The 14,087-nt window shown below is 46.4% G+C and overlaps 1 protein-coding gene across 1 annotated transcript in view; it reads left to right on the forward strand.

The window, feature by feature from the left end:
• The window catches only part of LOC123240848 (hemicentin-1-like), a 106,840-nt gene that overhangs the window by 1,747 nt on the left and 91,006 nt on the right, over nucleotides 1-14,087 (forward strand). The window contains exons 2-6 of the mRNA XM_044668562.1: nucleotides 515-633; nucleotides 840-948; nucleotides 5,548-5,592; nucleotides 6,142-6,269; nucleotides 6,647-6,901. Of these exons, the coding sequence (XP_044524497.1) occupies nucleotides 515-633; nucleotides 840-948; nucleotides 5,548-5,592; nucleotides 6,142-6,269; nucleotides 6,647-6,901 (656 nt within the window). The remainder of the gene's footprint in view (nucleotides 1-514; nucleotides 634-839; nucleotides 949-5,547; nucleotides 5,593-6,141; nucleotides 6,270-6,646; nucleotides 6,902-14,087) is intronic.

The raw sequence follows: 14,087 nt of genomic DNA on the forward strand, positions 1-14,087 counted from the left end.
GTCAGGGCACTGTGGCCTGGCCTGAGAGGGGAGGGCAGGGAGGCTCAGCAGTGGGGGTCCTAGAAGCCCCCCACAGGGTCCAAGCACATGGCCTCTGCCCCTGCTCTCTGTGCTCTTTCTGGGGTGCAAACAGTCAGTCCTCTGGGAGGGAAAGAGAGGAGGGGGCAGCCCAAGAAGACTGTGGGTAATCCTGAGTGACTGGGCTCCCCCTGGGCACAAAAGCAGTCCAAGGACAGTGGGAGGGGCTCCCCGGGAGAGGCAGAAGGAGGAGGAGAGAGGAGGGAGGGCAAAGTCAGAGGCCAAGTCCCTGCCCTGCGGGGCCCCTGTGATCCTGGCAGAGAGAAGAGCTCCAGCCCCAAAGAGAAAGATCCCAGTCCTGTGGAGCAGGGCAAGCAGCCGCCACAGAGACAGAGCCAGGCTCTGGGGCAGCCACACAGCCTGCAGCCTGGAGACCAGCAGGGACAGCTCCAGGGAGAGCCCCTCAGAGGAGACGCCTTGCTGGGGGGGAGAGCAGAGATTCCCGGGAAGGAGAAGAGGCGGTGACACTCGGTGGGCAGCACAGACCAATGGAGAGGCCCTCAGAAGCCTCCCAGAGTCCAGGCAGCACCTGGAAGGGGCTCCTGATCATCACAGGTGAGGCGCCTGCTGTGCTGGGGCCCAGAGGAGGAGGGGGAGCCTGGGAGCTTCTGGGCCACCTAGAGACAAGGGGAGCCACACGAGAACCAGCAGGGAGGCCAGTCCCAGGAGACGCTCTCTGCAGATGTGGCCAGGGAGGCAGAGGCAGGGGCAGAGCAGAAGGGGAGGGGCGCTGCTGACCTCTGCCTCCTTCCTCCCCTCAGCCTCCATCTTCAGCTGCTGGATCCAGCCAACATCTGCTGATGATTTCAATATTATACCAAACCCATCTTATGGGACAGTAGGCTTGAACATCACCCTGAATATCCAGGGGTACAGGTGGTCAAAGCCTTTAATATATACTTGGTTCCTTAAGAGACCACAGGATCCTGAATCGATTGAGATCATCAGGTACAATAATTATATTAAGAATTATGAAGAAAAAAATCACCGGGGGATTGTGCTCCAGAATGGCTCCCTGCTCATCCCAAACCTCGTCTTAAGGGACACTGGTTACTACAACTTAAACATCTTAACTGCAAGGTCATATGAATACATGGGAGGAGCCCAGGTGACTGTGTATGGTAAGTGCTGCTCTGGCCAGGAGCCCTGCAGTTGCTCTAACAGCCTCTCTCTGTCTGGGGTCCGGTTCCTCCTCACATCCTTAACCAGGGAGTGGGAAGAAGCCCCAGCATGACCCTCTCCCACAGGAAGGAGCCTGAGGAGCTGAGACTCCCCGAACTCAGGGCTTCCTGCTTAGCAGCCACAGAGAGCCCAGGAGAGCTCAGAGGGCCCTGGCTGCAGAGGTAGCTGCTTTCTTCCTCCCGCCTCCCCCAGGGCACACTGGGAAACTTGGGTGAGGCCCTGAGGGCTCCCCTTGGGACTGAGGCCAACAACCCGTTCCCCAAGTTCACCTGCACCCAGACCTCTAAATGTCCAGGAGGTTGGGGCAGCCCAGTGGGGCAGGGACAGTCCCAGACGCCCATGGCCTGCCCAGTGCACACTGGGAAACTTGGGTGAGGCCCCGAGGGCTCCCCTTGGGACCGAAGCCAACAACCTGTTCCTCAAGTTCTCCTGCACCCAGACCTCTAAAAGTCCAAGAGGTGGGGGCAGCCCAGTGGGGCAGGGACAAAGTGTGATATGATAATTTGAGGAGGGCAAGTCAAGTCAGGAAGGACAGGGGGCAGGACAAAAGGCTTCTTGGAGGAGGTGGAAAAGGACTTGGGCCAGAGGCACAGAGCTAGGAAAGAATTGAGGCAGAATTTGAATTCAGGCCTTCCTGTCCTCCGAGTCCAACATTCCAGCCATGCATCACCCAGATGCCTCCCCCCACTGAGGATTACCTCAGGAGATAGTGACAGCCCCAGCACTGGGAATCTTTAAGCAGAGACTAGCTGGCCATTGACCCATAACGCTCCAGTGGGGCTCTCTAGCCAGCTCTGGGTTGGACAAAGTGACCTCTGAGGCCCATAAGCAAAGACTCCCAGAGGCCCCAGGGTGAGACTTCCAGCCCTGAGGGGGCATAGTCTTGGGGGCTCAGTGAGGTGGAGACCGGCTCTCTGGTACATCCAGGGCTTTCCTCCATGGTTTGCCCATGGGAATTGTCCTGGGTACCTTCTGTGGTAGGAGCCAATGTTTGGGGAGGGCCCTGCTGCTCATCCCCAGCTGGGTTCTGTCATTGCCCTCCTGAGCTGAGGAGATTGGGGGAGGAAGGACCTGGGGATCCCCAAACACTTATTAGGTGCCCAATACATGCCAGACCCTGGGGTGAATACTGCAGATAAAGGAAATGCCAGAATCTTTAGCCTCGAGGAGCCTATGCTCTGCTGGGGAAACATGGAATGAATGGACATGGGATGAATCAAAGGAGAATTGGGGTTAGCGCTAGAATGATGATACCCTGGGGAGAGGGAATTCCCCAGGGAGGCAACATCCTCCCCCATGCAGGAACAGGGGTCCTCAGCTCCTGATCTCACAGAGTTGTCCTGTCTACTCTGCCCTCCCTGAGATTTCAGAGGCCACTGGAGACTCTGCACAGTGCATGGGGGAGGAGTCGTGAGATTCCTCTTTTATACCCTCAGACCCAACAGTTCAAGAATTCAAGCCTTTTTCTTGGTGTACCTCTTTAGCTGTCCAGCAGTAGGATTCCCCCTGCTCTGTCTTGTTGTTAGATTTGGTCCTCTCTCTTCTCAAAGTGCATTGTTTTCTATTTTGGTGTGTAAAGATGCAGAGGTTTTAAGATTTGCTCTGTCTAAGCTGCCATCTTCCCAGAATTCTTAAAGGGCATATTGAAAGAAGACAGGAGTCCTATGAAGGGGAGCTGAGGACAGAGGGAATCCCAGGCTGGTGGGGAGGGATGGCTCCCCTTCTCAGCATAGGACTCTGTAGCAGCTGGAACCTGGGAAAGAAGCTCAATGCACTGGATCCTTTGAAGAGACTGGGAAGAAAGAGGCCCAAAGAGGCTCAGTGATAGGAGTTGAGACCATGAAGTTGAGGCAGGGAGAGGTGAAGGCTACCTCAGTTTCCCTGTAGAATCTTCTCAGGCCTGGAGGCAGCCCAGGATTGGCCCCTTCACCAGAGAGATGAGGAGCTGGGCTCTCTCAGCACTTCTAGCTTCAGCTCCAGGGGTAGAGCAAAGTAAAGAAAAGAGCTGCAGCCCTGGGATGAGGAAGTCTGAAGATCAAGTCCTGTCTCTAACACCAGATCCATAGCACTGGGCTAGTCACTTCAGGTCTGAACTTGGAGCAACTTTCTGAGAGGGGACAGAGAGCCGTCTTGGAGTCAGGGACCCGAGTTCAAAGCCTGCTCTGCTTTGTTGTCTGATCACAGAGACGTCACGATCCTAGGTCTTGGTTGTCTCCTATGACAAGGGCATTAGGCTAGATCAGGACTTCTTAAATTTGGGGGATACAGAAATGCAAATGGGGAAACAGCTTTCTTTTTACCAACTTCTGGTTTCCTCTGGAATCCTTTGTGTTTTGTTTTGTGAATTTAAAAACCATGATTCAGAGAAGGCTTTGTCCATGGCCACTGGCTGCCCAAGTGGTCCTCAAGACCAAAAAAGTGAAGAGCCAGCAATCTAGATGATTCCTGAGGTCCCTGACAGCTCTGAGTCTGTTACCCTCTGATCCAATGAACCATGACCTGGAGGTGATGGGCCAGGGCCATGTCCCAGAGGCAAAGAGACGTATACTTTGGTTAGACTATAACATGGGTGGGAAGGAGTGGTCTTCCTCATGGGAAGGCTTCAGGGGTAGGATGGCTCACAGGGGTGGGACGGCTTTTGAACATCAGTTAAAAGACTCAGTCTTTGACTAAGATGGGAGATAACTGTGAGCCCCTTAAGATCTTTGAGGAGTAGAATGGCCAGATCTACTCATAATTCTGATTATTTTCACAATGGGTATGATGGAAAGTTCAGAGGAGCACAAAAGACCTGGCCATGCAGTGATGATGGAATCCTTGATTTAGCCTGGAAAATGACCTTAGATATCCTGGAGTTTATAGCCCTCATTTTACAGATGAGGAGATTGAGACCTATAGAAGGAAAGAGAGACATGGACAAGGTCACATAGGTAGGAGGTGGCAGAGCCAGAATTTGAAACCAGGGTCTTCTGACCCCATATACAGGGCTCCTTTCAGTGTTTCCCAGAATGTGTAATGGGTGGTATCTTCTGTAGAGATGACCTGGTTCTTGCTCTACTCTCTCTGATCCATTCTCCAAAGCTCCTTTCATCCCTGCTCAGGGCACCAGAGCATTATCCCAAGGTCTTGTCATCACTCTCTCTTCCTCCATTCAAAGGCACATAAGAGGGGCCTACCTTCTGCTTAAAATATAATGGCTCATGTATACATAATACTTGAAGTTTTATAAAGAGCTTTTATAGATGGTCTCATCTGATATAACAACACTATGAGGGAGAGATTATTATTCCCATTTTGCAGATGAGGAAATAGAGACACAGATGGGACTTGCTAGTAAGTCACACAGCCAGTAACATTCTGAGATAGGAATAAACTCAAGTCTTTCTCACTCTTAAGTCCAAGACTAGTCACTATGCCATGACAGGCATCAGATCCGTTGGGGTTGCCAAGGCACCTTCCAAAAAGTCCTAAAATTTCCTTTTTGCCCAGGAGCAGTCTCATTGTTTCTTCATATCTTCTCCTACTTCAAAGATGGCTAGCAAACCTCAGATTGGTCACATTTCTGGCCAGGCCCACTTGGCTTTACTGGATACTAGTGGGAGGCTCACTCTTCCTCACCCTAAACTTCCCAATGGGACCCAGGGAGGGAGTGCAAGCTCTACCCAAAATAACAAAAAGAAAGGTCAAGGAAGTTGACATGTTTCTAACTTATTCATTCTACTTTGGAAATGAATCCTAAGACAGTTGGACAAGGATGACCCAAGAAGGAAATCTGGTGAGCCCACTGGATGTGCCCCAGAGATTATTCTGGAACTCACACTTCTCTCAGTGGCAAGGCCTCTTCCTGCCAATTAGAGATAAGGAAAAGTCTCTCCTTGGGCAATGAAGGCTCAGGGAAAATTAGTCCCCATTGGCTTAGCTTCCCAGCATAAGACCATATCTGAGCTTGAAGAAGATCACTTTCAACATTCTCATTCTCATTGTGTAGGGCAGGAAACTCAGAAGGAAAGGAGAAAGTCCAAAGCAGTGACTTCCAGAATCTTCTATAAATGGGTATGAACTGCCTCCTGGGGGCAAAACACAGTCTTGGGCATGAGAGATTTTATTGTGGGTTCAAAATCTATAGACTTGAACCAGGTCTCTCCTGACTCCCAGTCTGAGGCTCTTCCCTTTGTACCCTGCTACTAACTGATCTATTCCCACTCTCTGCCTTTCCTTTTCTTTCCTCTTCAGAGTTAAAGTAATGTTTCTCTTAATGAGCACAATCTCCCTGTGGCCTGTCCCTAGTCCATCCTCTCCAGCCTCTACCAATTTCCTCATCAAGGCATGGAGGTAAGTAACTCTCGCTTCTTGAAGTTCAGGCCAAGGAAACATAAACTCTCAGTGGTCCTGCCAGGCTAGAAAGGCCTCAAATCCAAACACAGGCGCTGGATAAAGGAGTCTGTCATCCCTGGACCAGCTTGCCTCAGCCCAGAACCATGGAGCACCAGGGACTTGGGCTCCATGTGAATGTCTTGTCAGCCACAGGAACTGAAGATGAACTTTTCCGAAGGCCTGGAGAAGTTGTGATCTGCACCAGGGAAAGGGCTGTCCTTGCCATTGAACTCACAGCTTCTTGGTCTCTGGCCTCCAGCCTTGCCAAGGTCTTAGAGCAGCTACTTCCAAAACAGTTATTTGCTTATAAGGTAAGAAAAAAAACCAACACAGTCATTTTCTTTCTATTTTCTGCACAGCTCGAAGACCCAGACCTACCATCAGAAGCTCCAAAACGTTACCAGTGGAGAACAAGGACACTGTCACATTGACATGCCAGGCTAGTGATACAAAGCGAGTTTCTTCATACCGGTGGATCTTAAATGTACGCAACTCATCTAATAACAGGATACAGATGTCCCGGAATAACAAGGAACTCACTATACGCAATGTCAATAGGAACGACAAAGGACCCTTTGTATGTGAAATCGGGATCCCACTTAATGTCAGTAATCCATACATACTGAATATTGCCTGTGAGTAAATTTGTTCTTCCTATATGGTGCATGATTCTGGCCCGGTGGTGTGTTCCCAGAGGTCAGCCTAATTCAGTCACTTTTCTGAGGGCTAAAGATCAAAGTTCTAAGGTTCCCATCCCCCTTAAACTTCAGGAAGCCCAGACTGGCCTTGTCATACTTTCTGGTGGAGGGTGGATAGCCATGGTGCTGAACTGGAGAAGCCCTAAGATCTGCCAAGTTCAGATCCAAATTCTTAAAGTAGAGGAAGAGTTGTGAATTTCCCACCTCAAATGAATATCGGGCAGCCACAGTGGTCCCTTTTGATGGGTTACAGAAGAGGAGATGCCCCTTCTTTCTGTGATGATCTCAATATGAAATTCTTCTCTTTACTTCAGATGGCCCAGATCCCCCCACGATTGTCCCAACATCAGATCATTACAAAGTGGTAGGGGAACATATTAAGTTGATCTGTTCTGCTGTATCTAACCCACCTGCTCAATTCACCTGGATTCACAAGGGAAAAACTTTGAGCAACTCGGCTACATTCTCTGCTACTGCTTCCCTGAATCACGCTGGAACCTATACCTGTCAGGCATTTAACTCAATTACTCGCTTGAGGCGCACCAAAGACAAGACTCTTACAATCTATGGTGAGTAGCTGGATTGGGCCCCCAACTTTGTGTTGGCCTCTCTCCTTCCCTGCCATAAGAAAAACAGAGATAAATGATATTCTGCCCTCCTGGTTCCAAGGCACAATGTGTTGTGGCAGAAGGAGCCCTGAGCTCAGAGTCATGAAACTTGGATAGAATCCTTCCTTTAATTCACTGGTCTGGCTCTTCTATGTACACAAATGCCAGACCCTCCATACCCCTAATCACACTAGTGCACAGCAGGACCATAGAGAAATCATCTCAGGTCTTAGTTTCCTTTCATTTCATGGAACTTTATTGTTACAAACCTTAGGGGTATCCCAACTTCCTGTCCCCAACTCTGGGGACTTTCTGAATGGAGAGCAGAGGGAGGAGATAGAATTGTGAAGTTGGGAAGTGACCTTGGGAAAGTCAGACTCCCACAGTAGTGGGATCCTTAGAGGAGGGATGACTTTTTGGTGGCCTAAATCTGTACATAAGGACCCCTAAAGGTCACATTTTAATTTAGCATTTACATTATTTGTGTGTTACTGTATTTTCTTTTCTTAACTACTTCCCAATTATCTTTTCACCTGGTTCAGACTGCACCTGGGAGTGTTGCAGGCCATGTGTTTGACATTTTTCTTAATTTAAATTTTTCCAATTAACCAAAATCTATTTTCTCTCCACCTTCTTACCTATCCCCACTAATGAAAAAGAAAATCCTTGTGACAAGTATAGACAATTACAGAACTCTAATTCCCATCCTCAAAAAAATCTGTTGCAACATCCACCCTCAGTCCATCCCATTTCTGAAGTGAGGCAGCTGATTTCATAGGAATTGTGTAGCTTTTTGCAGGAAGTGAGTAACTTATTTCATCATGGGTCTTCTGCAATCCTGGTTGGTCACTGCATTGATCAGAAGTCCTAAGTCTTTCCAAGTTGTTTGCCTTTAGAACATTGTCATTATTGTATAAATTACCCTCTTGTTTCTACTCACTCCATTCTGCATCAGTTCATACAAATCTTCTGAAGTTTCTGTTCTTGAACTCATTCTGTTCAATGTGTCCCTATCAGTAACTTGGATCAAATGAAATAAAATATGCAAAGAGCTTTATAAATGGTGACCATAATTGTTCTACTGATTCTACAGAGAGACAGAAAGCATAATCTTTTAACATGAAAGAAAAGAGAGAAATAAAAAATTGGGAGTATAGGAATGTTAGGCATAAAGCAGTGACGATCCAGAAGTAGCTCAGCAAGCTAGCACAATAGATGGAATGTGATAAAATAAATGTTATTGGGGATTGATATCAAGTCGTACCCTTGAGTACAAAAAGTCTAAAACACAAATAAGCATTGGCCTCCATGGAGAAGTGACTGTTCACCATGCCATAGGAAAACAGGTGAAGTAACAAGGGATGGTTGATTTGCAAAAGGGGAAATTGGAGACAGGCTTTTAATGCATTGTTAGATTGCATGAAGAGACCTTGGGGAATGTCTAAGAGAACCACAAACTTAATATCAGTCGGTAGGGTAGCAGGGCAGTTGAAAAACCTAATGCAATCTTTTTTGTTTTTAAACCCCTACCTTCCACCTTAGAATCAATACTATGCAATGGGGGTTAAGCGACTTCCCACCAATTACAGTGGTCCAAAATTGGAATAGGTTACCTTAGCAAAGAGCTTTCCAAACAAAGGTTAGATTGGCTTGGGCTGGTTGACCCTCTCATCCAATCCTGAGCTGCTGTAGCATCCTTGGAATATAAAAGGTGGTAGAAATGGCCAGACACCAATTACTGGGAAAACAACTTTAAGGACTGATTAAACTAAAAGCTAGCTTGCTGTCTGGAGCCAGGGAAATAGGGGTCCTTCTGTACTCCACGAAGGCCAGGCAGCCCTGGAAATGATGCTATATTCACTTCTGGACACCGCATGTTAAGATGGAGATGGACAAGGTCCCATCCATGAGGCTGACCTTCAATGGCTCAGTTAACCAGGAAGGTAACCCAGAGCTCTCATAAACAACCTATGGCAAGAGAGACCCCAGGAGGCTGGTGTATCCATCATCAAAGGCTACCCTTTGCCAAGTGAGCAGAGGCTCATCACCTCAGGCTTGGCAACAAGGAGATGAGAATTTTTTCACAATGGCCATTTGGTAAAGGCAGAAGGGCAGATAAATAGAGGGTGAAGGAAAACCTACAAATCACAGCCATTGAAACATTCAAGTATCCTTAGAAAACAGTTTTGACTGAAGGAATTGATCAATTAAGGATTGAGATTGAACAGGAAAGCTGTTTGTAATAACCTGCAGGGCCCTTGGCTGGAAGCAGGTCAGCTTTGCTCTATGTGGCCCCAGTGGGGAGAGCTGGGACTGAGGAGGGAGGTTGGAGGGAAGCCAATGTCAGCACAGCCTAGGGGAGCCCTCAGAAGCAGAGTTGTCCGGGGGGAAAAGAGGCCACATAAGTGACAGTCATGGATAAGCGGAGGCTGAGTGACCCTTTAACACACATGCTGTGCCATCTGGGAGCAGACGCCCTCTGCCATCTCTGGGACTTTGTTGCTCAGACAGTGCTAGGCTGTCGGCCCACTTGTCTCTCATCACAGCCAAGGCCACTCAGCCCTCAGAGACTGCTGCAAAGTCTCTCCTGCAACAGAGCACATCTACTGACTGCCATGTGCTCAGCTGCCCAAAGAAAGAATGAAAAGCTGCACTAGAGGGGAGGAGGAAGGGATTGAGATAGAAAACCCATCCCACAGAATTCAGAGCTGGAAGTGACTTCAGTAATCCTCTGGTCAGCAGATGGGAAACTAAAATCCAGATAAGGGTCTCTGACCTCCAGCTCCATGGATAACATCTGGATCTGGACTAGAAAGCATTGCTCTACACTCCGAGTTCAGTGATGGAGAGCCTTTTCTGAATTTGATTGGCCAGAGGGCAAGTTCAAGGTGTCTGTGAAGCCCCACATTTCAGGAGAGCGGTAATTAATCTTCAGATTAACCAAGCTATCTTTCTGTTATTTTTTCTTGGGGAGGAATGGGCAAACTGGGAGGTATCCTAGCAGTGTAAGTATACCCAGGAAAGGCACCAAACTAAGCCATTCTGAATCTGACCAGGAGCTGCTTTAGAAAGGTGGGAAGCTGCACTTTCACAAAGTGGGCCAAGCTCTCCAGCACCATCCTCAGTCACTAAGCAATGCTCTGCAGAGTGCAGGCTGTGGGCATGGTCCCCTGCTGGGATTTTCCCTCAGAAGGCCCTGAAAGGCTTTGCAGAGTCTAGTGGATAGCTTTAGAATTCTTGCTGCTGCTCTCCCTAACACCCTGCCTCCCACTTAAGCTCATTCTGAAGGCACATAGGGGCTCAGAAAAGGCATAAAAAGTGGAGGGATAGACTCCCAGGATCAAGAAACTCTCCTTTAAAGGGCTAGAAACTGTGGAGATTTGGGTGGCACCTGGTTTGGGGGTTAGGAAATCATAGCTTAATTCCCAAAACCTGGCTCTATTTGGGGAAAAAACTAAAAGGTTAAGCTTGCTTCTCCTCCCTGAATACGTAGCCCTTTCTCACCAATCCAAAGTTCTGGGCAGTGAGGTAATAGCTTTAATCAGTGTTGTTTCCTGGGGCTGGTTGGTGCCTTGATGTTTTTTAGCTAATCTAACTTAGCTACTAACAAACGTACTTAATAGTTTAGGGGGAGTAAAAAGTGAAGAAACTGAAGAAAATGAGACATCTTATCAAACCTTTGTGGTCACCATATTGTAATAATTAAAATTTAATTATGAGGTTGTTAGTTGTTTTAGTAGCTTTATTATATCAAAGGTAGTGATAGGAAAGAGAGGGGAAATGTAGGAAAAAGTTAGAGAGTTGATTGGTTGACTACCCTATTTACTGTTTGATATATTGAAGCTCACCACCAACAGGGGTTCTTTCAGGTTCCAAGCTCCAGCCAGAAGAGTGTGGGAGAAGAGATAGTGAGCAGTCCCTTTGTCTCATCTTATAAGCAGTTTTCTCCACCTGGAAATGATCCCATTCCCCATTTGTGGAAAGAAATTAAAAAGAAATACCAGCAAATATTAACTAAAAATTCTAATTGAGTATCCTAGTATAAAATCAAAACAGCATTTTTAAAAATCCTTGCCCAGGCACATATTAGATCACTGTTGATCAATTTAAATGTTAAAAGTTCTCTCATGAAAATTTCATTTTCAAAAATTGTTTAAATAAAATTCAAAATTAAAAAAATACTCAAAATTAAAAATTATGCATCTAACTTCCCTTGTGGAGAATGAAATACTAATTCAACATTGTCATTTCCCCCTTCAGGAGAATGATAATCTAAAAGCATCTTTAGTTCACTTTAACTGCTTATTTATCAACCATAACCTTGCTCAAATGGACTGGGCATTTCACTCACATTAAAAGTTGTAATAAGCATAATTAAACTGGTTTAGTATTGAATATTGTTAACAAAAAGGTAATGTCCAGTTATTATAATCAGCTAAAGCTGCCAGAGGTTACATGGATTAGCAGGCAGTGGATAGAAGGATGGAGGCATCTTAATCAAACACTTTTATTCCTTTTATAGGTAGGGAGAAGATTAGAAGGATAGAAACTAGGAGTTGGGCATAGTACAGGAAATCTATTGATCTTCATACTCAAATATCTAAATAAATCTCCCCCCCCCAAACATACTCCTCATGGAGTTTTCTTCTTGCCTGCAAGCAGACCTGACTTGATCTATACTCACTGACTAAAGATTTAACTTCTAAGTTACTAGCCTATTCCAATTTAAAAATCTTAAAGCAATTTATGGAACTCTTTACAGGGAAACTGAATGCAGCTCCTCTGTCTTCCTCAATCAGAGAAGACAAGGCCTCTGACAGTTGATACAAAATGCTCTTCAGCATCTGCTGTCTTTCTGAAGGGACAGATAGGGACTTGCTAGTAAGTCACAGAGCCAGTAACATTCTGAGATAGGATTTGAACTCAAGTCTTTCTCACTCTAAATCCAACACTAGTCATTATGCCATGCCAGACATTGGTTTCATTGGAGTTGCCAAATAACATTCCAGAAAGTCCTAAAATGGCCTTTTTGCCCAGGAGCAAGCTCACTGTTTCCTTCATATTGTCCTCCACTTAAAAAGATGATTATCTGATCTCAGATTTGTCACCTTCCTGGCCAGTCCCACTTGGTTTTACTGGATACTAGTGGGAGGCTCACTTTTTCTCACTCTAAACTTCCCAACACAGGGACCCAGGGAGGGGAGTGCAAGTTCTGCCAAAATAACAAGAAGAAAAATCAACAAAGCTGAAATATTTCTAACTTATTCATTCCACTTTGGAAACAAATCCTAAGACAGCTGGGCAAGGATGACCCAAGAAGGAAGTCTGGTGACCTACTGGATGTACCCAGAGATTGTTCTGGGACAAACACCTCTCTCAGTGGCAAGGCTTCTACCTGCCAACTAGAGATAAGGAAAGGGCTTTCCTTGGGCCATGAAGGCTCAAGGAAAATGAGTCCCCATTGGCTTAGCTTCCTAGAATAAGTCCGTATCTGACCTTGAAGTAGATCACATTCAACATTCTCATTCTCATTGTGTGGGGCAAGAAACTCCAAAAGAAAGGAGAGAGTCCAAGCAGGGACTTCCAGAATGTTCTGTAAATGTGTATGAACTGCCTCCTGGGGGCAAAACACAGTCCTAGGCATGAGACATGTTATTGTGAGTTCAAAAATCTCTAGACTTGAACAAAGTCTCTCCTGACTCCCAGTCTGAGGCTCTTCCTTTTGTACCCTGCTGGTAACTGATCTATTCCCACTCTCTGCCTTTCTTTTATACCCTCTTCAGAGTTAATGTAATGTTTCTCTTTCTGAGCACAATTTCCCTGTGGCCTGTCCCTAGTCCATCCTCTCCAGTCTCCAAAAATATGCTCAACATGGTGTGGAGATAAGCAATCCTGGCTTTTTTGAGTACTACAGGCCAAGGAAACAAAATCTCCATAGTCATCCCAGGCTAGAAAGGCCTCAAGTACAAGCACAGGTGCTGGATGAAGGGGTCTGTCATCCCCAGACCAGCTTGCCTCAGCCCAGAAAGACTGAGCACCAGGGACTTGGGCTCCATGTGAATGTCTTTGTCAGCCACAGGAACTGAAGATGAACTCTTCTTAAGGCCTGAAGAAGTTGTGATCTGCACCAGAGAAAGGGCTGTCCTTGCCACTGAAATTACAGGTTCTTGGTCTCTGGTCTCCAGCCTTGCTGAATCAATTCCTGGAGGTCATTCCAGTTCACATGGAATTCCTCCAGTTCTTTATTCCTTTGAGCACAATAGTATTCCATCACCAACAGATACCACATTTTGTTCAGGCATTCCCCAATTGAAGGACCTTCTCTCATTTTCCAATTTTTTGCCACCACAAAGAGCGCAGCTATAAATATTTTTGTACAAGCCTTTTTCCTTATTATCTTTTTGGGGTATAATCCAAGCAGTGCTATGGCTGGATCAAAAGGCAGATAGTCTTTTAAGGCCCTTTAAGCATAGTTCCAAATTGCCATACAGAATGGTTGGATCAGTTCATAATTCCACCAGCAATGCATTAATATCCCAATTTTGCCACAACTCCTCCAACAGTCCTTACTCTCCCTTGGTGTCATTTTAGCCAATCTGCTAAGTGTGAGGTGATACCTCACAGATGTTTTGATTTGCATTTCTCTAATTATTAGAGATTTAGAACACTTTCTCATGTGCTTATTGATAGTTCTGATTTCCTTTTCTGAGAATTGCCTATCCATGTCCCTAGGGCAGGAAACTTTTAAGGAAAGGGGATAGCCCAAAGCAAAGACTTTCAGAATCTTGTGTAAATGGATGTGAACTTTCTCCTGGGAGAAAATCATCATCCTAGGCATGAGAGGTGTTATTGTGGGTTCAAAATCTCTAAACTTGAGCTAGGTCTCTCCTGATTCCCAGTCTGAGGGCATTTCTTTTGTACCCTGCTGGTAACTGACCTGTTCCCACTCTCTGCCTTTCCTTTTCTTTCCTCTTCAGAGTTAAAGTAATGTTTCTCTTAATGAGCACAATCTCCCTGTGGTCTTTCCCTAGCCCATCCTCCAGCCACCACCAATTTCCTCATCAAGGCATGGAGGTAAGTAACCCTGGCTTCTTGGAGTCCAGGCCAAGGAAACATAAACTCTCAGTGGTCCTGCCAGGCTAGGAAG

This window comes from Gracilinanus agilis, chromosome 3 (assembly GCF_016433145.1).
Source record: "Gracilinanus agilis isolate LMUSP501 chromosome 3, AgileGrace, whole genome shotgun sequence".
Taxonomy (NCBI): domain Eukaryota; kingdom Metazoa; phylum Chordata; class Mammalia; order Didelphimorphia; family Didelphidae; genus Gracilinanus; species Gracilinanus agilis.